Below are 24,791 nucleotides of genomic sequence, written 5' to 3'. Positions count from 1 at the left end.
ATGCAAGCAAGAGAAACTCCATTTTGGCATTCACTAGTGAACAGATCACCTAACAGCAAATTCCCAGAATAAGCTACTCTCTGCTAAGGCAGCAAATGAAGTGGCTACCATAAGCCTATCTTTTAAATTCAGGCAAGCACTTAAGGAAAAATTGTATCACAAGTAAGAAAAACTTGCTGGAGAGGTAAGGTGACTTAAACAGGCCCACCTGTGAATACTGCTCTAAATTAAGTGCTAGAAGACTGCCTCTAGCACCAGCTAATTCAGCTGCAGTCATTTAACTTCTGGTGTTGCCCAGTGAAACACGTTGATTGTGTAACTAAGCCATTGCAAACTATCTAGAAAGTGTAAAAACATGGATTCAAAAACATGCTTGGTGCCCTGACGGAGGACTCCTCCCTAACATTCCATGTTGTGACTTCCCAAACTCGGGTCTAGTAGAAAGCTGCACGTTAGTGTCAGATCTCACCTTCCTACACCCTTCTTGTGTCACAAGAAAAACCGCATTTTATCCACGACATTATCCTCTCACGCAGAACATCGGCATTTATTCTGTCACTGGATAATACAGCAAAGAAATTGAGTAAACCTGTACTATTAGTAGTGTTTGGTTTAATAATTGCAAGTCATTTTTGCTAGGTATTTCATCTTAAACTTGTATAATGCTTCTGATTTTTTTTTTAATTGTATCCGCCAAAACTAAAATCCAGCAAAACTTACTCCACCATGGCATGAGTTTTAACTTACCAAAACTAATATTAACTCACTTGCATCTTCGGTCTGACTTTCTATTAACACCTCTTTGCACTTACAACGCTGTGAGCATGGAACTTGATCACAAATCACAGAAGTAACTGACTAACTGCTGGTCAGCTAAACTGCAATACCTGGTAACACACCTGTTCCTACCATACTTCACAAAATAAAATGTACTGTGCTTTGTATAAGCACTGTGCTAAAATTTTGGTTGAATGAAAGCCATAGAAGTGTCTTTTTTTTCCGCAAGAAAATCCACAGAAACCACCCAGGCCCATGCTGGAAGGCTTGGAGAAGTCAAAAAGCTGTAACTTAGCAGTCTCAGACTGGAACAGATGCATCATCAACAAACAAGTATTCTTATTCAAAACAACTCCTTGAAGAACAAAAATTTTGAAAAGCTCTCTGTATTCAGTGTAATATGCAGGATTAGGGTGTGTGTTGACATGGAAATTGGATGGAAGGGAACAATTTACTTGAAGCCTGATTTTAGGACTCGTTGGCTGCTTCTGCATAAAAGTACTGCCCTGAAGTCTCCAAAGAACTTTTCCAGAAAGCAGCAATTAGATTAGATGGATAATGCAGGAGCCACCATGAGAAATCTTCCATTACTTAAGTCTATCAAATCACACTGTCTTCCACTGGCAAACTAACAAAAGTAGCTTCAGCAGGCCACAAAATCATGGTTTATATCAAAATTAGACCCTATTTCAAGCACTGTGAAAGAGCAAGGAAAAAGAAATACGAAAAATTTATAACTATGCTAAAAAAGGCAAAAAGAATGGCAGTATGCATGTATCTTTTCAGTTACAGATAGCATCACTTAGGTTTCTTCCTTAAAGCCTTCTGAAACAAGAAAACCCTTCTTGTAATATTTAAATCATGTGGTATTTCTTAAGAAGCCAAACACAGGAAAACAAGAAAGTACCAATTCACTACTAATTTTGTTCTTTCTGCCTTCACCACACATTTCCCTTGACCTATCACTATTTAAGAGGATACTGATTTTAAGAAAGTGAGAAGAATTTTCATGTGCTTCTTGGTGGCAAAAAAACAAAAAACAAAAAGACCACACTGTGAAAGGACTGTTACAAAGTCATCTACAACGGTAATACACTTATAAATATAATACCCGTATCATTCACCTAACAAATCTGCAAGAATCATGCATTGCAACTCTTGGCCAATCTTTCTTTTTAAGTAGTTAAAATTACATATACTGGCAAAATGGAGAGAATTTAAAGATAACCCAAGTATCTCACATCCAACAACTGGGTTAGAAATTAAAGTGAAAAAAAAAAAAATCGTTCTTCCTTTGGAGATAAATTTTAGATCATTTATCGTTCTAGGTAGAGCACTCCACATGTGTTCACACTAGACAAATACCTCAGAGCTTGTGATCAAAAATTAATTTAGTTTTATTTAATCCTATGCTTTCCAGGTATGATATTTAGGGAACAGAAACTGGGTTGCTTTACTTTGGTTTTTTAGATGTGTGTGGCTATGAACAACTGAAAAATTGCAACATATCTCTTTCTGATTTTTCGTTAAGAACTATTTTGAATCCAAAAAGAGAAAAAAAACTTTATTCATAGACATACGTTACTTATTTACTATTTCTTCATATATTGGATTCAAATATTAAATATTTTGTAATACAGATATTACAAACATTAACAAACTGACTGACAGGATATGTAATGTCTGTAATTTGGTCTGACATGACTCAGTAGGAACAAAATTGTAAGAAATCAGTCAACAGCATTACAGAAAATACCCTTCCACTCTTACAGCCAAGGGACACCAAGTACATTGTTTTTCTTTTCTTTAGCTCAAACCCAAATGCTACATTCAGAAAAATGTGTTAATCTAAGATACACGACTCTGATTTTATATGCAATAATAGTATTCCAAGTAGCATCTTTGAACATAACTCAAGTGTTGACATTAAACGACTTAGGTAATATATGAGAAGAAATTACTGAAAAGAGTTAAGATCCTCTGCCATTACTGTACTCTGTGCTTAAGTTAAGATAGAAACAGGTTCAAAAACTTTTTGGGACAAATACTTTCCTAAGTGTAAAACACTACGCCATTGTTCCCTGTCCATGCTCTTTTGCCTGAGACAAAAAACCTAAACAAAGAAGCAAGCAAACTACCTCTGGACACAAAAAAGAAGATGAGTTGCAACCGTATGGTCTCTTCAGAAAATTTTGCCCTAAAAATGGAAAGCTTCCTTATGCCTATGTTGTGCTTGCTCTGTTTTATCTGTATGAAAAAAAGTTTTCTTCAACAAATAAACAACAGTAGCAGGCACAGCACACTGAATATAGACTGTACTGCAAACAACCTTCTGCCTGCAGTATCTGTTGACAGAGACCAGCTATTGGAATAGAACTATGCAGAGAACACTGTCCTGTGAAAGCTGCAGTATTGGGGGAAAAAAAAAAAATTAGCAAATTTGAGAGGAGTTTCATTTTGGAAACATTTTAAAAAAGAACTAAAAAGTTCAGGAAACACTGATTTCCTGAGAACATAGAGTGCATTCACCATGAATCACTAACTCTCAGTTGAGATCACTGTTAGTTTCATAAAAGCAGGATTATAGAACAAAACATTTTAGGAACAACTTATCAACCAAGCAATTGGATATGATTTTCTAATAAAACCATGGGTAATATGGAAGAAAAATTGATCCTCAGACAGATAAACAATAAGGAAATGACTGAACTGCTTTAAATAACCTAGGTCTCTTGTTAAAGAAGGTGGTCAGAGCAAAATTTTCAACCATCTTTAATATTTACTATTATGTTGTAAAGGGTGAACATTTCCAAAAAAGGAAATTGAGATATTTATGAAGGAATACAAAGTTGCAGGATATGCTTAAGATATGTTTTTACTGTTGGAAATGTTAATGAAACACTGACACCTGGATAAAGATCTGATTTGTTTGCTTGATAAATAGATAACATAAAAAATCTAAACTTTCAGTGTCAGTTTTTCAAGAAGTTCATTCAGCAGCTTCACAGTTCTTTCATTTTCTTCTCCATTATGGTTAATTCTGTATGCAGTACGGGTAAGAAGGCTACAAACTTCTTTGCTTGAGTCAGTTGTCTCAGTAATCTGAAGGGAAACAGAAAAGATGGGAAATAATGTAATTATGTTGCTAGGTACTAAGAATTCTCCATTAATATTTACACAAACCCACAGATTTGCCCCTCACCAGTGAATATATGAAATGCTCCAAGTTTAAAAGCAACTTCTGCCTAAGATGTCTCTTTCATACATCTTGGTGGAACTGAACAATTTTGAAAATTTAAGTGAAACAAATCAAGAGATCAGAGAGTTTTTAAAGGAAACACAAATGGCCATACAGTGTAACCATTTATAAGTCATCTCCTTAGAAAACTACCATGGGCAGGGCACCTTCCATTAGAACAGGCCTTAAACACTTCCAGGGATGGGGCAGCCACAACTTCTCTGGGCAACCTGTTCCACCACCCTCACAGTAAAGAATTTTTTCCTAATATCTAATATAAATCTATCCAGTTTCAGTCTAAAGCCGTCCCCTCTTGTCCTATCACTACATGTTCTTGTAAAAAGTTCCTCTCCAGATTTCTTGTAGTTCCCCTATAGGGACTGGGAGGCTGCTCTAAAGTCTCCCTAGAGCCCTCTCTTCTCCAGGCTGAACAAGCCCAACTCTCTCAGCCTATCTTCATAGGAGACGTGCTACAGCCCTCTGATCATCTTCACGGCCCTCCTCTGGACTCGCTCAAGCAGCTCCACATCCCTCTTGTGTTGGGGATTTGAACATACTCCTCCAGGTGGTGTCTCATGAGAGCAGAGTAGAGGGGCAGAATCACCTCCCTTGACCTGCTGGCCATGCTCCTTTGGATGCAGCCCAGGACACAGTTGGCTTCCTGGACTGTGAGCCACACTGAAGCTGGCTCATGGTGAGCTTTTCATCAACCAACACCCTCAAGTCCTTCTCCTCATGGCTGTTCTCAATCTAGTCTCTGCACAGCCCGCAGTTGTGACTGGGATTGCCCTGTCCCAGATGCAGGACCTTGCACTTTGCATTGTTGAACTTCATGAGGTTTGCGCTCGCCCACCTCTCAAGACTGTCAAGGTCCCTCTGTAAGGCATCCCTTCACAGTATTTGACAGATAGGATCAGACCAACATACTCTAGCCTACAACAGCTCATGAGCATCCCGCGCTGGGGAATACTCAAGAGTTTTGAAAGTTAGTTACGTTGCTTTCTGTAAAGAAAGAAGAAATTGCCTTTACTCTTCCTGAAGAGGTTTAGAGTAGAAGACTAGTATGTATTGCAGCATCACTGCTCAACAGCCACACTCCTCAAAAGAGAAATAAAATCCAGGAGACTGTAAAAGTCCATACAACCCCCTAAATTTTATCATTATATTCTTACACAAAGGAGAAATTGATCATGTACCTAACATGCTAGAAATACCCTAGCCCTTCTTAAACAGAAAAATGTTATGTCTATTTAGTCAGCCAGAACACCACCAAATTAGAATAACCACCAGAATAAACACCAGAATAGGTTACCAGTTCCCTGCATCATAAGAGCAGGCTCCTTATACATGCCATATACCCTATACAGATGTAAGAGCACACTGCTGCCGAAACGAAAAACGAGTGCTAAAACCTCACACTTGCCCTAGACCTGCTTGCGCAGAAGGCTTGTACTTCTTAGGAAGAGTATGGTTTTGTAGTTAGAGAGGAATAAATTCCTAATCTCATACTGAGATAACACTACCTTGAGAGAAACACATTTTACTGTTCGTACCAATATACTTAAAGAATCTCAGCAACAATATAGCAAGATGCTGTGGGGATACTTCCAACATTTTACTCCTCTTTAGCTTTTTCCACACCTTAAGTGACACTCTCTCAGGCCTCTGTTCTTTTTTTCTCTTATCATACCATTTTCCTCTCTGGCTTTGCTAAAGCACCAACCTTCTGCCTCATCAATGCTAACAGTAACTAGCTGTTTTACATAATGGAAAACAGAGAGAAGTCAGTTCCTTGATCTCTGCAGCAGATCAGCAGTGATTTATAACTGGGGAAAATAAAATGTTTGGACATGCTATCTATGCCAGGTGTAAATGAACTGTAGGTATCCCTTAATTGCAAGCTACTGCTCCAACTGTTTCCGCAGCTGTATTTTCGGGACAGCCACCTTTTCAGTGAAATCTTGTCAAGAAGTGTTAAGAAGGAAAATATTTTGACTGTGACTGAAAATAGAGATGTAGCAGGTTAGGTGTAGTTGTAGTCATGATATTCTTTAATTCTGTGTTATGTGGGGATTTTTTTATTAAGAGGTAGGAACTTAAATCTAATATAGTAAAAGCCCCATGTTTTACTTGAACTGAAAAAAGGGGAAACACTTACGTGATAAATAAATTCCTGGGCAATCGTATGTCCACCAGATGAAAAGAGCAAAAAGTTGGTAAGAAGATGTGTTAAAAGATGCTGGTTACAACACTGCTCTGTATCTGTTATACTGTGTACAGCAGCCTCCAGAGCTTTGACGGAAAGGACTGTACAGTTGAAGAGCATCATTAGATGATTGTAGACTGCTTTAGCTTCTACCTGTAGGAAACAATTTCAAAGGATGCAGGATCAGAGAGGAGTAAAGGTCATACCTATGGTATTTTTCCTTTGGATTTATTCACTAACAGGAAATTGAATCCTTGGCAGAAATTACCCAAACATGAAAAGAGTCTGAGCAGGGAGAACAGGAAAGGAAGGGCTGTACACATTTCTTTCAAACTGATTCAGACAGAGGTGGGCAGAATGGATTTTTTAACTTTCTTTGGTCTTGCAAATTAAGCAGGCAGGGCATCAAGCCAGGATTTGACCTTTTTTAATAATAAACGGAAATGGAGAAATTCCTTCAGCAGAACATAGTCAGATTTTTGCATTGTGGAAAAAAGAACAGAGGCTCCTCAAGGGCTCATTTCAGTATTGCTGCTACAAATCAATTAAATCCCCATGCAACGTGGCCTCTCCTGATAAAATGTTCTGGTAAGAATGCATTTTTTTTCCTTCTTCCTGTGTTGTTTGCAACTTATGTTTTTACCTTTTGAGTTAGCCAATAAAAACTAATTTTTACTGGGAGTAGAAAACAGAAGATTTTGGCACCTACACAATGGAAAAAAACCTATAAGCAACTATTCCAAAAAATACCAACAATAATTCTGTTCCCTATATTAAAAATAAAACAAACTCATAGAAAAAACCAAAATGAGTAAAAGTGAAGGAACAATGGATAAATACACCACTGCAGACCCAAAGGAAAAAGACACCCGTTTCTCAACTGTGTTAATTAGGAAAATTTGTTTCAGTCATTCACCTGACTTTGCCCTGCCCTGTTAACAATTCAACATAAAACAGTCTGAAAAAGCTGCTATTCTTGAATTATGTCACCCACCCTTGGAGCCCTTGGAGACTCAGTGCCAAAGTTACTATGACCAACGTCCAAGATTTGTTCCTCCAGTCTTTCAGAGTCTAAAGGTATAAAGGACTCTAACAAATGATTAAGTAGCAGTATATTCGTGTCCTGCACGTATGAATGAAGACTGGTGAACAGCAAAATTAGCCACCTTCTTGTTTAAATCAATGTAACTCTATATATTCCACTCTTGCTTATACTAAGCTGCTATCTAAAGTAAGTAGCAGGAAGACAAAATATTAAGTCATGAGTGCATGCCTTTCCACATAAAAATACACTGCATGTAAAGTCCTCCAGCTTGGCATCTGCCAGAAGTTCCCATCCTATCTTTATTCTTAACTGGTGCAGGGGTTGAGGAAGAAAACACTCTATTTAAAAGAACTGAGAGCTAACCTGCCAAAGTACAAATTAAAAGAAAAAGTAAATATCTAACTAAAGGCAGAAGCTTTGCATGAACTGTGGGAATGCTTCTGAAGTAGCCTGACCTGTGGAAAAAATGAGTCTTACTTGAAGTAACTACAGAAAAGAATCATAATGAATCGAAATATTAGACCCCTGGGAAGAGATCAGTAATGCGTGGGCTGTCAATGGAAAAGCTTTTTTCTCACTAAAGTTTGTCATATATTATCACAAAATAACAAACTGACAGAATAAGGGGGACACAGGTAGATAATTTTATATATGGGACAATGTGATTTTCTTCTGCGATGTTGGAGTTAGAACAATGATACAGAGATCTGCACCTACAGTCCTTCAGCTTCATTCACTTATGTTTATTGCTTGGGTATTGCCTTCTTTCCCAAAACCAACCAACCCCAGTTTCTTTACTTCACTGTAGCTCTAACATAACTCTGCTCAGCCAACACCCCAGCCCACTCCCAGACTGTAAGAAACTAAAGAGGAAAAATTTAAAGTGATTGGGATGTGAGCCCAATGTTTGTAGTGCCATCTGGGTTGCAGGAGGGGAAGGGAGGAAATAAAACGTTGAAGAAAGCACTGTGGTACATGGACCACTAGATGCAAAATGAAAGTGTGATGTTTTACTAGCATGGTATACTGGGCTGCATTTTTAAATCAAACAGAATCTGTTTTAAAATTAAAGTGGAGCTGCTGCAGCCAAATTTTGAATCTGGGCTTTGTAGAACAGATTGCTTGGGCCAGTTCAAATTTGTATAATAGGCCTAAATTAAAGGCTTTCGTGCTATTTGCATGCATATGCAGACACACAGCACCCTTCATGCAGTACAGTGCATGAGGTTAGAACACTCTTTCCTTCTGTGAGAAATCTAGCATATGGGGGAATATAACATACTTTTTACAGTTTCATAAATGCAAAATATCAGTAAGGATACATAAGAGAAATCAGAATAGATGTGCAAGGTTAGGATTCATAGCTGTGTCTGAAAAGTATCTTTACTGCTTCAACTGCTGTTGCAATTTCTCTTGTGTTTCCTTATCAGAAGATGCCATAACACAGCAATGCTACACAGTGATTTAAAAAATACCATTCCTAAAGTAGTTATACCAGTGATTAAAAACACCCAAGTTACCAAAAGAAAGACAAGAAGGTGCTTAGCTATACAATATACTTCAAAAAGAGGAAAAATGTTTTCTAGATGTCACCAAGTAAATCCACAAAATTATCTTTCAACTTCTCCACTGCAACACAATTCCCAGGAGACCTTGTAAAGCCAATACCTTCTCCAGTACAGAACTTTCATTTTTCTGGTGTGCATTATTTGTTTTATAGCAATAAGATATAAGCAGACTATTGCCTGCTTATTGCTGCTTACCATCGCTACATTACGCACCATTGTTTGGGTCCTTTGTTGATTTTCATTCTGAGGACAGTAGTAAAATGCCAGTAGCCACAGCAAAGCATCTGGTTCTCCAGCAGCCTTCAGTAATTGTTCTGCAGCAATATCCGGCCATTCTCCAAAACGAACAACCAAAAACCAGATTTCAAAAAGGTCAGCGAGAGAACTGGAAAATGACAAAGATAAAATTAAGTATTTCTTGTTATTTAACATTTTTAAATGTCTTATGTTAACTGTGGTGGGTGCTGGCATGCTGGCATGAAAATAAAAATCCTGAAATTACTCTTCCATAGATATGCCTTACCTGCTAAACATACAGCCATGTACTACTCTACTGTTTGCAGTCATGATCAAAGGAGACACACGGAGTGCTACTAACAGATTAACTTTGTCAGTAGGACAGAATATCCATTACACCAGTTTCTAATAAACTGTAACAAAATACTATGTATTAAATATATATCACAAAATTAAACCTTATCACCTATACTCTCCAGTTGAAGGATTTTCAAAACTTTAAGTAATATTTCAAATGCTGTATTCTAAGATACTGTTGCTTTATATTGCCTTCCAGTTTCTTTCTGTTGCTTTCCAAGGTTATTTTCTGGGTTTTGGTAGTTCATGAGGAATTACATTTAGATGGACCCAATATAAAGTTTTTAAGGATATTCATCTCCCAACTCTTAAAATTCAGGTACTCTTTAATGGAAATTTTGAAGGTATTTACATCTGGGTTTCTGCATAAGAAAAAGAAAGATGAGAAGGGACCACGCCTCCTTGCAGTTTCTCACTTGTACTCTTCTGAAGTTAAAATAAACTAAAGAGAAATAACGGTGAGATGCAAACTAATGGTCGGCATCTCGAAGCAAAAAGTCAAACTAAATGTGGAAGAAAGGACAGACAGAAGTACAGCTCGAAGCAGATTAAGAACCAGGTACAATTATTCCTATTAAGTTTGGGAAAAGTTTTAAGAATTACAGGTTTTTCTTATGCTTTATTCCAGGGGACTTCAAGAGCTGCTGTGCCACCACTTACAGAAAGAGATCTTAGAAATTTCAGGAGTTGATGAGGTTGTCCGATATTATCACATTATCTGGGGAATATGACAAGATCAGAGTTGGAATATATTGCTTTACATTTAAGACTTTCTGAAAGGGTGGGATGCACAGTTTTATGGATGAAGGTGTGGTGTGTGCAGATAGTATTCTGTCTGGAGTATACTGGTCACTGATGTTGCCTACAGGTATCCCAGAAATTACTGATCCTGAAAACGATATTGTCTATATGACATACAATCTCAGGGTCTTAAAATCCTATTCCCAGGACATAAATCCACCACACTGGTGTTTTTGGATAAGCATGTTAACTGACATCAGACATGAGAAGTTGACATAGAGAGAGTACTGAGGCGACTGCTATGAAAGTCACCATTGCTGATATTCCATAGCTTTTGGAGGGGCAGCAGGATGGCTCAGAATGCAGGACAATAGTGATGTATGACAAAATCTGAGGCTAAAATTCTTTAGCTAATGGAACAGGATCAGCACTGGTAAAGTCTTTGAAGATACTAGAATCTCGAAATTCAACATTAAAACCTTCGAAAAAAACCAAACAGATGCGATCGTGATCTAGGACAACAGCCTACTTATCTGACCATAAGTCAATGCTGTGACAATGTAAGTGGATAGGCTAGCTTTGAAACCCAGTGATTTATAATCAAAGATGGAATTTAATTAGAAGTTAAATACTGACAAAAGGTAACTATACTTAGGGTAATATTGACAGTATTTAAGACTGAAAGTGTTCGTAGCTCAAAGGGTAAATACAAATCCTTAAACTTTATGCATTAAACATTAACAAGTACTTAGCAGAATAGGATTTAATTCTTGCCTAGAGAACCTAGGCACCACTGCACTTTCAACTCACCATAACTTTCCTTTACCATCCCAAGTGCCCAGTTTCGAGTCGCGTACCCTCCACTTCTGTCCCTGCTGCTGTTTCTGCCTGCTCAGTAGTGGCACCTATGCCAACGGTTCCACTGTCATTGCCAAAAGCAGCCCTTCACTTTCTCTGGGACTTACCCCCGCAAAATGTACATCAGTTGATTTCTGATTTAAAATGTCATATAATACTGTTCACTGAGATGACTTCATGTAATAATAGTGGCACAGAAGCAATCTGTTGATTAGAAGTACAAAGCACCTTGCTGAAAGACTTACATTTGGTGTAAAATAAAACCATTTAAAAACAAGCTATACAAACAGCACTGATTATAAGAAGCAAGAGGAAACCCTGTATAGTAGTATTTTTCACTCTGTTAATCTTACTAAGTACAAAGGATGCAGAATCAGGAATAAAGCAATACAAGAAAATTGTATAGAGTTTCCGCTTGAATATTAGTATTTAAAAACTCAAGCCAGATCCATTTTGTTTTTAACTGAGAGGGGTTTGGTAGAAAACATAATTGTTCCATTAGTTCTAAAGGAAGTAAGAGAATATTCTGGCAAGTACGATACTATTCAAAGTAGTGTACTATCAAAGCAAAGGAGGAAAAAGACCATATAAGCCAAGAAATGGCTAGGCCAGAGAAGGAGAACTTGATATGTTTCTATTATTGTAATACAGTATGATAGATGATATTTGTTTTATTTGTTTATTCTGAGTTACGTGTTTCTTTAAGAAGTCAGGGTCAGCTACTGGTCACACTCCAAGGGTGGAAAGGTTTGACAGATTTCAGGGATGAACATGTGAGACATAGCACTGAACTGCAGGTTATACAGAAAGTGAGAAGCTGCCAGCAAGAAGCTTGGCCAGAGAGGGAACGGCAAAAAGCTTTTTCTACCACTCAAGAACAAAAAAAAAAAGTCTCTATGAGTTAACTGAAACCAAGTGTGGAAGCAAGTATGTCTTCCAGGACACCAGAAGACAGTTGAGTATCTTTTGCAAGTCTGTTTGGCCTAAGCGTTCTATGTTTCTATCGAAATATTACAGGTTTAAAATAAAAATTAAATTACTTTCTTTAAATTTAAAAGCTGTTCAACATTCTTTGGAAAGCTCACTTTTGGAGCAGATCTAAGCAAGGTGGTTCTCATCACACCTGATATGAAAGAATTACAGGGCAGCAACAGAGAGATGTATCTTTTATCACTCTTGATACAGTCCTAGAGCATCTACTAACAAAGTAGAATTCATGTACACAAACACTATCATCATTATAGCAACTATTTGGGAAAAAAAAAGGTTAAGGGCCACAGGTCAGAAACATGGAGGGTCAGCTCCAACACTAATATAACAAACAATGATACTGCAGTCTAGCAGTCATATCTGTATGAAAAAAAAAGCAAAAGTTGGATGTTAGGATGTTTGCACAAGCCTGCAAAAAGCAAATACAAATAAAATGGTACTGCTCACAACAGGCTCTTTCCAATATTAGCTGCTTTTCTGGTTGGAAGAGTTCTTGTTTTTTAATCCAGAATCAGTTTTAAAAGTTTGGGGAGAGAAATGGGAGAGTAGGCAAGTAAGCAATTCTGTTATACGGCTAGCTATTTGCTGAAATGAACAACAAGATTTTATTTACTCAGAGGCTTACTGGACAGGTCTATAGGTGCTACAAACTTCAGGTTTAGTAAGTAAAAAAAGTCCTATTCTTCAAAACAAATCTCTACTTTGAGAATAAGGAGAAAATGATGAAATGTAGCCACTAAAGACTTCAAATGACATGTCTTTTCACAACGTAACATACAACGGACAAAAAATTAGAAAATAATACTGCTTACCTAACATTTGTATCTTCTACCAACGCTTTGAGTATATCTGAAATGTGTTTTAAATGTGCAGACCAGTGTGTAGCTGGCAGCTCTGAGGAGGGAGAATGAAAATAAAACTTTAAATTCTACTCTGTCCAGCTAGTGAAATTAACCATATTAATCTAGCATTAAAATTTGTGCGACTTGATTCAGTTATCATAAAGCATTTAAAATTTCATTTTAAAATTTCCCAATTTTCAGCAATACCAATCACTGAGTTTCTTAGAACAATTCATTTACAAAGCTAAGTGATGAAGTACAGCTAGCAATATTCAAATGAGGCTGATGTACCCTTGTGTAGATGGTATCTCAGTATATAATCAGTGCAGTCACATTCTCAGAAGCTCTTGCACTAGCTGAAATTATTGCTCATGAAAAACTGTATCATATTGAGCAGTATCATAAAACTGCATCATATTGATCTATAGAAATGGGAAACCTGAAAAAAAAATAAAGTTTGCAATCTAAAATATCAGCAGCATTCAAGCTTCAGAGACAATTGGCAAGACTATTTCTTGTAATATACATATGAAAATTTTCATGACAACTACTAATATTATAAGAATATTTTGTATATTTACAATCTCAGTAACTTGTGTTAATTTCTAGAAAATTAAGAATTTGTAATTCACTTCTGGTTTAGTTTTCTTTAAAGTTACATCTCTACTATTGTTACATGAGAATTTGTTTTTTTCAGGACCATCTAAAACCTCTCCCAACCAAAACATTAAAAGATTATTATCAAAACTTGTAAGTCAACACAATCTGTTTAAGAAATGGCAAAATTTTGTCTTTATGCCTTTTAAAGTTATTTGAGGAGGTACACAGATCATGCAGGTTGGCTAATGCAACAAATATTTCATGAAGAAACTTACCAAAAGGACGTTTGAGTAAAGCTGTTACAAGAGGCTGGTGATGGTAAGGAAAGTACGCCTTCAGTGGAAATTTATGCTAAGATACAAAATCATTATTTTAAGAGCTTTTGGGTCAGTTTTCAAAAAAACCCGCAATGAACAATCTCATCTAAGGTAGTAATTAACAATACAGACTGAAGCAAGAGAACAGAAAAGTAACTCTACACTTAATTTTAGGATTTTGTTTAAAGAAAGAAGGGGATAGTTAGGAAAAGCTTGCTTAGAAAAAGTATTTATGTATTTTTTAACTATATGCATTAAAAAAAGATTCAGATTATGAAGAAAATTACATTTTAATATTCTTAGGCTTTTTCCCTGTAATACCAAGTCTTCACTCTTAACATGCAGAGGTTAAAAGAGACACCAATTAGTTTAATTTCATTTTCCAGTGTGAGCAGGTTCATATTAAACTAAGAACTAATAACATCTTCAATATTTGAGAGTGTGATGTGGATTATTGACTTCTATTCAGAAATGGAAACCTAAAATTCTTAGGATCTGATTCAGCACAAGGTAGGGTAGTCACACATAACAGACTTGTCCTCAATTTAGCTAGGTATGTATGATTTGTATACTATGAACATTGCTGCTTGTGTAGTTGAGAGTAGCAGCAACACACCTTTAATCATACCTTTAATCTTTTTGTTCTGCAAACATCTACTGTAGGCTTGTCTAATGTGTGGTATGCATGTGCAAGTGCAACATGAACTGCCTTTGATGTGGACTGAAAACTATCTGAACAGCCAGGCCCAGAGGATGGTGGTCAGTGGCACAAAGTCTAGTTGGAGGCCAGTAACTAGCAGCGTACCGCAGGGGTCAACAGTGCGTTTGATCCTGTTCAACATCTTCATTAACGATCTGGATGAAGGGGCAGAGAGACACCAAACTGGGAGGAGTGGCTGATATGCTGAAGGGTTGTGCTGCCATCCAGAGGAACCTTGACAGGTTGGAGAAATGGGCTGACAGAAGCCTCATGAAGTTCAACAAGGAGAAAGTATAAAGTCCTGCACTCGGGAAGGAACAACCCCAGTCACCAGTAACAGACCAGGAAACTGGAAAGCAGTTTTGCAGAAAAGGACCTGGGGGTCCGCATGGACACCAAGTCGAATGTGAGCCAGCACTGTGCCCTTGCTGCAAAGGCAACAAATTGTATCTTGAGCTGCATTATGCAAAGGATTGCCAGCAGATTGAGGAAGGTGACCCTTCCCCTCTCCTCAGCACTGGTGAGCAGCCACTCCAGCAGCCAAACCTGAGGTACTATGTTCAGTTTTAGGTTCCTTAGTACAAGAGAGACATGAACATATTGCAGAGAGTTCAACAAAGGGCCACCAACCTCAACCACTCTACGATTCTGTCATTTCAGTCTTTAAGTCTCCATACCAATGACCTTAGAACTATTCCATCTCCTTTCTTTAGCAATAATAAAGTATCCAGTAAATAGATCATCTCTTAAAACACAGACTCTATGAAATATATATATAAGAAACACATTCTATAAAAGATAATAATTTCTAAATCCAAGGAAGACCATATTTAGTAACTCATTTATTTTTGATATATAGATGCATGCATCTTGTAAACAAAGAGAATGACACATTCTGTACTCATTTTTTGTTCTGTAAAAAACAATTGAAATTACAGCAAACATATGCAGTACTCTCAGACAGACTATCACTGGTATGGTAAGACTCTAAAAGACTGTCAAGTGGAATTAGGTTGGTTAAAAATTAATAATCCCTACACTAAAGTATGCATGTAGCCAATTAGCTTGCACCAAAAATCACTATGAAAAAGCAGCCCTTGACACAGTTAGCAGTAGCCAAGACAACCCGCAGCATGAGTTACATATGAAAACAATATTGTAAAGTAAGTGAAAACCAGTTTTCAGCATACTGTTTAAGCAAAGTAAAAAAACCCCGATTTGCTTCCTGTCATGCAAATGCAGTATTTTAGGCAGTTTTTTCCTTACATAACCCATCACAAAGTGCAAAACAAGGTTCAAAGAGACAGAATGAGTCTAGATGTAGCTGGTTATAATAACTGCCCTGATGTATAACAGGAAATAAAAGTTGAACATTAGCTTAAAATATTTACCCGGTGATTTAAAATAAAATTCCCAGGTGAACACCACTGACAATTCTGAAATGATCAAGGGAAAATAATCCTGGAGGAAATATTAGTTTCCATCAACTAAACCCATGAACTTTAAGTTCATAAATTTATGAGCAATGTGACCCAAATATCCTTTGGTCAGCTTTCACAGCCATCACAAACTTGAAGAAAATCTGCTTGTACAAAACAGGGAAAGGATTATCCCAACAGTGATCTCAGTACACCCACTCTTAAATTCCTTATTCCATGACTACATAAACGGTCTTTTTTCCTAAGTAGCTCTAAACCCCATGTTCCATTTATACCTTTTTCACTGTCCCCAAACATAGATGAAAATTTAATTCCTAACCCCTGTAGCACTTTTTCACATTCTTCAGCTTTCCTTCTGCCAAACCTTGTTCTCTCTGAAGAGTATACAAAATTATTAGAAAAGGCAGCTGTTTCTGACAGCGGTCACACTGCAGTCGAGAGTCATTCTCCTCCTACCTTGCAAACCTCTGCAACTGCCAGACATGACCTGGTTCTTTTGAAAATTTTGGGGATACATCTGTTTGCCTACCCTTTTTTCAATTAATCATACTATAAATTCCTATGATCTTAGATGACCCAGCCAAACCCTCTTCATCTTCTGTCATTAATGGTTTTACCATTCCTCAGTGAAATGCTAATGGAGCACATTATGTCCTACCAAGGGCATCCAGATACCACAAAGACAGGTGCCTTACAAATATATGTAATATTGGTATGACAAAAAAAATGTGATCTGACTGATTGAAACAAAGTTAAGGAAGCAGTCTGTGCCTGCATTTTTCCAAGCCAACTCTTAGTTAATATTATGGTTGATTCACAGACTGTGAAACAAAGGATTTAACATTCTAATATTGAAGATAATACCTTAACTAGAGCCCATGAATTAAACTGTATACAAGTCAAATAGAGGAAACCTAACATTTAAAAACACTTCAAAAAAAGTGGGCAATAGTCCATGTTGCAATGCCAATAAGTGAAGGACTTTCACCCTGAAGCAAATGTATCACCTGCACAACAGGAATGGCTTTTGGGTGTCTGATGACTCTGGAATATTTACATGTGTTTTTCCACCCAGTCACCCCCACCTAGGGCTACACAGTGTGCTGCTATCATGCAGCCAGGGTAGCATAAAATTAACATACACAGCACCTGTATGTTAAGCAAGACAGTTGCAGTTTCATCCCTAATTCATGTTGCCTGAAGCTAGAAGACAGATTCAAACACACCACTTATTAAAGGACAATGCATCACAAGTTCAAGGAAATACTCAAATTTTCTTAACTATCTAAAAAGATGCAAAAAATCAAAGAAACTGGAAATTTTCTTAAGTCTAAAGTGAAATCTATTAAAATATAAGATACTTTTCAAACTTATGATTTGTAATTAAGCAACCAAACAAAAAGACAGTGTGATTTGGGAACCTAAAAAAGAGTTTACAACCTATTAACAAGACAAGACTTCTTCATATCTCCATTTCAAAATTTAAAAATGAGAAGCTGATCCTGCTCTTATTTTAATTAATACATACAAAAAAAATTCTACTTAGTTCAGTAAGTCCTGTATAGAAATCTGTACAGAAGAAAGAGACATTAAGCTGGGATATCTGAATCTTTAGGCTGGGGAAAAACTTCTGAAAGCAAATGGTGAAAACCAGAAACTGAAACCAGTGTGTATTGTGTCTTTTACCTTCTGAACAGACAAATCTGACTATTTGGTATCCTACTTATAATTATTGGGGGAAATGAGGATGAGGTCGTTATCTCTGTTCCACTTACCAAAACCCTGCTACTGCAAACATAAAACGTGCCTATAAAGTTTTTCATCCTTTCTATCAAAGACGGATGATCATGATCATGTTCACTATACAGATAGAAACTTAACCACCAGGTGAACTGCCCTGTGAAAATCCAGGCTGAAGTCAGGTAAATTGCTCTTACATATTGGTTTCACACTATAATTTTATTCACAGGTGAAAATGTTTGAACTGAACCTTGGCATATATATACAGCTATAGGGAGATGCTATTATTTAGCCCATTATATTCAGTCACCATTCTTAAGAGCAGAATTGTTCCTTGCGAAATTTCCTATCTTCTTACTGAAAAGAAACATTTAGAAATAGATCTTGACTAACCTGCTTGTTTTCATTCTGATGAGCCTGAAGGAAAAGCTGTGTAAACACCTGTATTATGGTCATAACTTCTGGAGTTCCATCAGTTTCCAGCAATGCATTCCTAAGCATAGAGAAGTGAGATTACAACAGATCAGATAATGAGTCTGCCTGTCACACCATTGTTAATTGAAATGAAGTTAAAAAAAGGTACACTGTTTGTATGCTGTAGATTCAAGCTGTGTCTGAGCTCATTATGCCTGACAAATACTAACTTTGCAGGCTTTTTAAATTCTATTTTTACTTAAAAAACCCCCACACCCCCATATGCAGCTCCTACAAATAAACTAGATTTAGTAAGTATGTATAGTATAAATGCAGACACACAATTTATCCTACCAATAGGGAAAAAAGTGTAAAATTAAAAAATAGACTACCACAACTTTATTAGGAAAATTTGGCGTCTGAACAATCTTACTGGGTTCAGATCAACTATTCCCATGTCTACAGTTAAGCACACTTCAGTGTTTTGTGGGATTGCATCCCATAGTCCATCTCAAATTAGAGAGAAAGTACAATCTAGTACAATATCCTTAGGTATGGTACCTGGAGAACAAAACCAAACCAATTGAAAAAAAAAAAAACCCAAAACAACCCAACCAAAACAACAAAAATATCTTGACTTAAACTGTTAAGTGTAACACTCCTACTGGAGCCAGGGAAACAAAAAATATGTTGATCATATTCACAAATTACGTATTTTAAAAGCTATACAAAGACACTGAACTATTAAATAATACAGCTGCTGTTCAATTGCTGTGACTCCTTAGTGATCATTAAGCAATGAATCAGCAGCACAAACAGAAATGAATGTATGCCAAAGGTGTACTTTAGATCAGTCCTTGCTACAGATTCCATTAGGGACCAATGCATTTCAATGTGCTTTCAATGATGAAATCAAAATCTGCTGTGGAGGTTCGTGAAGGTGAAAGCTTTAACTGGCCTTCCACAGGGCATAATGTAACCCTGAGCAAATGGAGCACAAAAACACATGGGCAGCAAAGCATAATGATCTAAATCCATAATGATCTAAAAGATAAGAACAGATAACATTACTGTATCAGAGAAATTTCACACAACTACAGGCAAATATAATCACTAATATAAACAAAAAAACCAGTATACAGAAACTCAAGACAGTCTAGGTGTACGGACTTCTGTATACTGCACATAGCAACAAAATAAGCTTCTACCTGGGATATAAACCCAAAAGTTTTTATCTCCCAAGTAGATAGAACAATACTAAGATAAAACAATATAGCACAATCAACTTCAATGAAAAGCATGCAAATACCAGGAAAAGTTATCCCTGAAAGAGACAAAATGCTTAGATCTGTACTTTTAACATAATAAATACTCCCAAAATAAACGGAATTTTGTGCCAGCTGTAGAAACTCAACACAGTTTCCAAGCAATGAAATACAGGTTCTTTATCAGCAGCATTCTAACATCTCACATGACTATATCTTGAAGTATTTTAATATCTGCACACCTCTTCATAATAGTTGAAAGGAAGTTGTGGATGCCCAATCCCTGGAAGTGTTGAAGGCCAGGTTAGATGGGGCTTTGAGCAACCCAGGCTAGTGGAAGTTGTCCCTGCAGGTTGAAGTAGGTGATCCTCCCCCTCTACTCTGCTCTCGTGAGACTCCACTTGCAGTACCGTGTACAGTTCTGGTGTCCTCAGCATAAGAAGGACATGGAGCTGTTGGAGCAAGTCCAGAGGAGGGTCACGAGGATGATCAGGGGGCTGGAGCACTGCCCATATGAAGACAGGCTGAGAAAGGTAGGGCTGTTTAGCCTGGAGAAGGTGCGTGGAGACCTCATAGCAGCCTTCCAATATCTGAAGGGTGCCTACAAAGATGCTGGAGAGGGACTCTTCATCAGGGACTGTAGCGACAGGACAAGGAGTGATGGGTTGAAACTTAAAGAGGGGAAGTTCAGGCTAGATATAAGGAAGAAGTTCTTTACTGTGAGGGTGATGAGGCCCTGGAACAGGTTGCCCAAAGAAGTGGTAAATGCTCCATCCCTGGCAGTGTTCAAGGCCAGGCTGGACAGAGCCTTGGGCAACGTGGTCTAGTGTGAGGCGTCCCTGCCCATGGCAGGGGGTTGGAACTAGATGATCTTAAGGTCCTTTCCAACCCTAACCATTCTATGAGTCTGTGAGCTGAGAAACATCTCATCCATTTCTACCAAATGGAAAGGGGGGAAAAGAGTTATGTAGTCTCATGTTAATTTTAGAAAATATTTTACGTACCATGCCCCTGAATAAGTGAAGAAACCTGAACATATTTTGCCACCCTATACCATCATATACAGCCTCCAGCCTAAGACATTAGTACAGGTCTGCTGAAGTCACGTCAATTTTCACTTGCACTTGTCTTTGGGAAAGACCCTGGTCTTAACTATTCAGAAAATGTTAGCTGTGCTCAGACACTGCACCACAGCAGCAGGAAGGACTGCCATAGCATTAGCTGCAAGTAGTTCCACTTTCAAGCACAGCAGTCTACAGTTTCTACAGCAAAGACTCTTCTGTTTTGCCTGCACAAACCCAAACATATACACAGACACAAAAACACAGCAAACATGTACCTCTTTTTTTTCTTAAGAAGAAAAACAATCGATACACAAAGAATTTCACTCACTAAATGTATTTTTATCAAAACTGTAATACTGATAACCCTGGCACTAGACCTACTTAAACAAAAGGATAAAATAAGTCATCAAGTGAAGTGAAGAAGCCACTGAAAACTGAGTACAAAGTATCAGAAGCCCTCATGTGGTAAACAATACATAATGTAAAGGGACTACATTGTAAACGCAAATGTTTTAGCTAAATTCCATCTTGATACTGGCATGGGCCAAGCCATTTCAGCATTTACAAATTTCACCTTAATATGATATTTCAACCAGAAATATCTATTGAAGTACAAAATAAATTTTAAACTTTAAAGGCTAAAATACAATGTAGTCAACTGTATCAATGATTACCATAATATAACATTTATGTAAAGTTCCCAAGAGTTTTAACATTTTTTACTATTTGCAGTGTACTACACGGAAGGGGCCACTAAGGCATGCAGATAAAGAAAAAGATAGCCTGAAATTTTATTACATCCCAGGTTGTAATACTCCTTCTTGTCATGAAGAAAACCTCAATGTTTAAACTGATCATTTGAAACAATTTCCACTATAACTTCAAAACTTACTTGAAAATCTCATTAACAATTCTGAAAATGGCAGGATGGCTTGCTGCTTGTGGCTGTTGGTAAACAAATGAAACAAAATTAGTCATTAGTAAGAAACAACTCAAACAACTGCCACTGTATTATTTACATGTTATTATTTACACTGTATTATTTAACTCATGGATACTATTACAATGCAATTATTAAACTCTAATTCTCAGATCAACTCTTACTAAACCCTCAGATTTTCTCAGGATTAGGTTCTTCAAAATAACTATGTCATAGAAGGAGATCCACAGTGATAGCAGGCAGGTCAAACAGCTGGTAAATGAAAACACCTGGGATACCAAGCTGTTTATGACAACAACCACTAAAAATACTAAAGGTGACAGAAAGAACAGGTTGTTGCATGCAGTTGCTAGGGGCAAGAGGCAGGGAGCAAATTTACAAAAAGCTTTTCTTTTTTCTTCACAGACAATCCCTTTTGGATGTGCTTTGAGATTCTTGCTACACCTTCAAAATTAAATTCCAGAAAATAAATCTATGTTATCACTTTGTTTTTAATACTACCACACACATTTTGGTCCAAGACATTTTTTCAGTGTTCTCTTCTGTGAATTTCAGAGTTGCTAGTACAACCTAAATATCTCAGCGCATCAAAATGCACTTTTTTTCCTAAACAACTGAGGCTTTTTATCACACTACCACACAAAAGACTGTTATAAGTTGTTATATTAAGCATGCACTAGTACACATACTACTTTCTAATCCCATATTCTTAAATTCTAAGATGTATTAGGCTTTATAGAGCGCCAAGAATAATGAACTATTTATACATTCCCCAAAGTATATGTTTCCTAAGTTAAAAAACAAATTCACATTTTGTGTTTCTCAAGTTAACACCTGAAGACTTGATAAAAATATAGTTCTTGAACAATCCAGAGTAAGGCACATTTAACAAAATGCGTTCTATAAACTTCATAATGCGTGGAAGGAATAGCGTTTATAAATGGCATTTAACAGCCTTATGTACCTGACAAACTATTAAAAAAACCCCAAACTTTTATGCATTTGTTTCAAGCTAAAAAGTACTAATAGATTTTTTTGTTTCTGCACACAGGCAGAATGAGGAATTTACTCTATATGATCCCTATACGATAATCAGAAAATAGAGACAACATTTAATACAAACTGTCTAGAAAAGCTCCTTGTTTCTCACAGTTGTCTTTGCCATACTGCAAACATTAGATGGCACCTCATTTTCATGTTTTACCACACTTTTTGTTTGTCACATGGCCGTAGCTAAGTTGTCCTGTTGAACGTGTGCCATCTAGTGCTCGAGAGCATTTACAGCCGGTTTTTTGGACGTGCGGAGAACAGCACGCAGTTTGTTGCAAGCCTGATCTCCAAGCTTCCACTGTTAAAGAAGGGGAAAAAACTGGCTGGATGAGACAAAAGAGACAAGGGTTTTTTTGGTTTTTGTTTTTTTAATTAAAAAGAAGGGGAACTTGGGCTAGACAATCTCCAGAGGCACCTTGAACCCCAGCCATTCTGCAGTTCTGGGACACCCCACCTACTTTTGTACACATACTTCTGTGATGAGGTACCAACCCACTGTTGTTAAGATATACTGAACATAAACTAGAAAGGATCCATCAGCACAGTGCCATACATACCAAGCTCAAATCTTCTGAACAAGACCAAAATAAATGTACTGTAGGCAACAATGAAAAAACTCTCCACCCTTTCCTGCCAGACAGTAGGAAAGTCACTGCAGTACTCACTACAAGAAACCACAGTTAATAGCTCCTAGGATTTAATCTACACTACTGAAATCAATATGAATTTCTTCACCGGTATTCAAAAGGGAAAACAAAAACCAACCAACCAAACAAACCCACTCCCCAAAAAACCCACTGTTATCTAATCCCACAAGATTTTGATCAATGGACTACATGGAAGTAATTTGCAAACACTCAAAGTAAGAATGCTATCATAGTGCAAAAGTCTCCAAAGCACTCTGAAGATGTGGCTGTTGTGTAGCAGGACTTGAGCAGGCAGCACAATTCTGCTGCATCCAACAGCAGTTCTGGAGTTTGGGAGGGATTATCAATTTCAGAAGGGATTCTCATAGCATTTTCAATTGCTGACATTATCTCCTTATTTTTTCAAAATAAAAAGGCATTTTATATTTCAATAATCTTGTCTGCGACTATGCAATATTTTTCACAGAAAGCTCAGAAAACCAAACATACTTTCCAGGAGCTTGTTCAATCACTTTTAAAATCTGCACCATAAATGCACTAAACATGCAAAACATGCACTAAGCCAAAAAGATTCAAACACAAGGAACTGGAGCTACATGTGTGATATTATGATTACATATTTTAAGAGTGTGTGCCCCTTCAGAAAAAAAGAAACCAAAAACAACACTGGCATTTTTGAAAGAAAGAAAACAGCTGAAACCAGGACAACACACTCTAACATAAACTATTACAAACACAAGTTCTGTAGAACTACACTACTCTTGTATTTATACTATCAGAAAGAAGAATCATAAACCAGTAATTTATAATACAAAGCCAGAACTGAATAAAGAAATAATAAAAATAAAGTTGTATCTACAGGAAGCAAATAAATGGCACAAAGAAGAACAGGCTAGTAATCATATAGTACATTTTATTCGCATCATAGAATGATCTCTAAAACAACCACAAGTAAGAGTAAACATAGGATCCTGTGCTCAGGATCACACAGCAACAGATTTGAGGTAGTACACCACAAATACCAGTACTCTTGACTTCCAGACTCACATGCACTTAATTCTTTTCTCACACCAAATGCCAAATGTATCTTTATTTTGAAGCATGCACTTATTGTGAAAGCACAAACATCTCTTCACTGAGGTTTAAAAAGCTCTTGAATTCATCAACATGATGAAGAAATTAGAGCACCATTTCAAAAATTCTACCATAATGCAGGTTTTGAAGACAGGTAATACTGTGGGAACTAATCGTAACCTAGCTGGAATGTATTACAAGAAAAAAAAAGCTGCTGCTTTTCTCTCTCTGTCCTTCTTCGTTTTTCCCCATTAATGACTGTTTCATCGGCACAGTTCCCAATGAAAGGTGAGCTTGGAACCAGCTAGAGTCAAAACTTGGGGATAAAGCACAGCAAGAGGTCAGTGCAAGGGCATGGGAACCAAAGCAGTCTCCAGTGTGGTATCCTGTCAGGCAACACAGGAGTCACCATATCACCCACCAGAACTGTATTTGCTCTATAACGCTAAAGAAAAATAACAGCAAGGGAGACCCCGCAGGGAGAGCTTTAACTGCAGTGTAAAATAATTTCAGCGCTGGGCTGGACTTGGGAATGATGGTAAGGTGGAAAAAAAACCCACAGCAATAATAGATGGTTTATAAGGAGAAGCTGGCCAATTTTAGTCCCTATCACCCTATTGCACTTTTCTTGCAACATAACTTTGAAATAAATAAAACCACTTTGGAAAGCTATCTAAGAACT

General features: G+C 37.2%; 1 protein-coding gene across 1 annotated transcript in view; it reads right to left on the bottom strand.

Moving 5' to 3' along the window:
- Positions 1–1,933: 1,933 nt before the first annotated feature.
- Positions 1,934–24,791, bottom strand: part of FANCC (FA complementation group C) — an 80,340-nt gene continuing 57,482 nt past the window's right edge. The window contains exons 9-15 of the mRNA XM_030511713.1: positions 21,291–21,343; positions 18,049–18,148; positions 13,735–13,810; positions 12,830–12,911; positions 9,048–9,219; positions 6,174–6,374; positions 1,934–3,879 (exon numbers count right to left, since the gene is read on the bottom strand). Coding sequence (XP_030367573.1) covers positions 3,736–3,879; positions 6,174–6,374; positions 9,048–9,219; positions 12,830–12,911; positions 13,735–13,810; positions 18,049–18,148; positions 21,291–21,343 — 828 coding nt within the window. The 3' untranslated portion in view covers positions 1,934–3,735. The remainder of the gene's footprint in view (positions 3,880–6,173; positions 6,375–9,047; positions 9,220–12,829; positions 12,912–13,734; positions 13,811–18,048; positions 18,149–21,290; positions 21,344–24,791) is intronic.

Source organism: Strigops habroptila, chromosome Z, assembly GCF_004027225.2.
Source record: "Strigops habroptila isolate Jane chromosome Z, bStrHab1.2.pri, whole genome shotgun sequence".
Taxonomy (NCBI): Eukaryota; Metazoa; Chordata; class Aves; order Psittaciformes; family Psittacidae; genus Strigops; species Strigops habroptila.
This window is presented reverse-complemented; position numbering and strand designations above follow the sequence as displayed.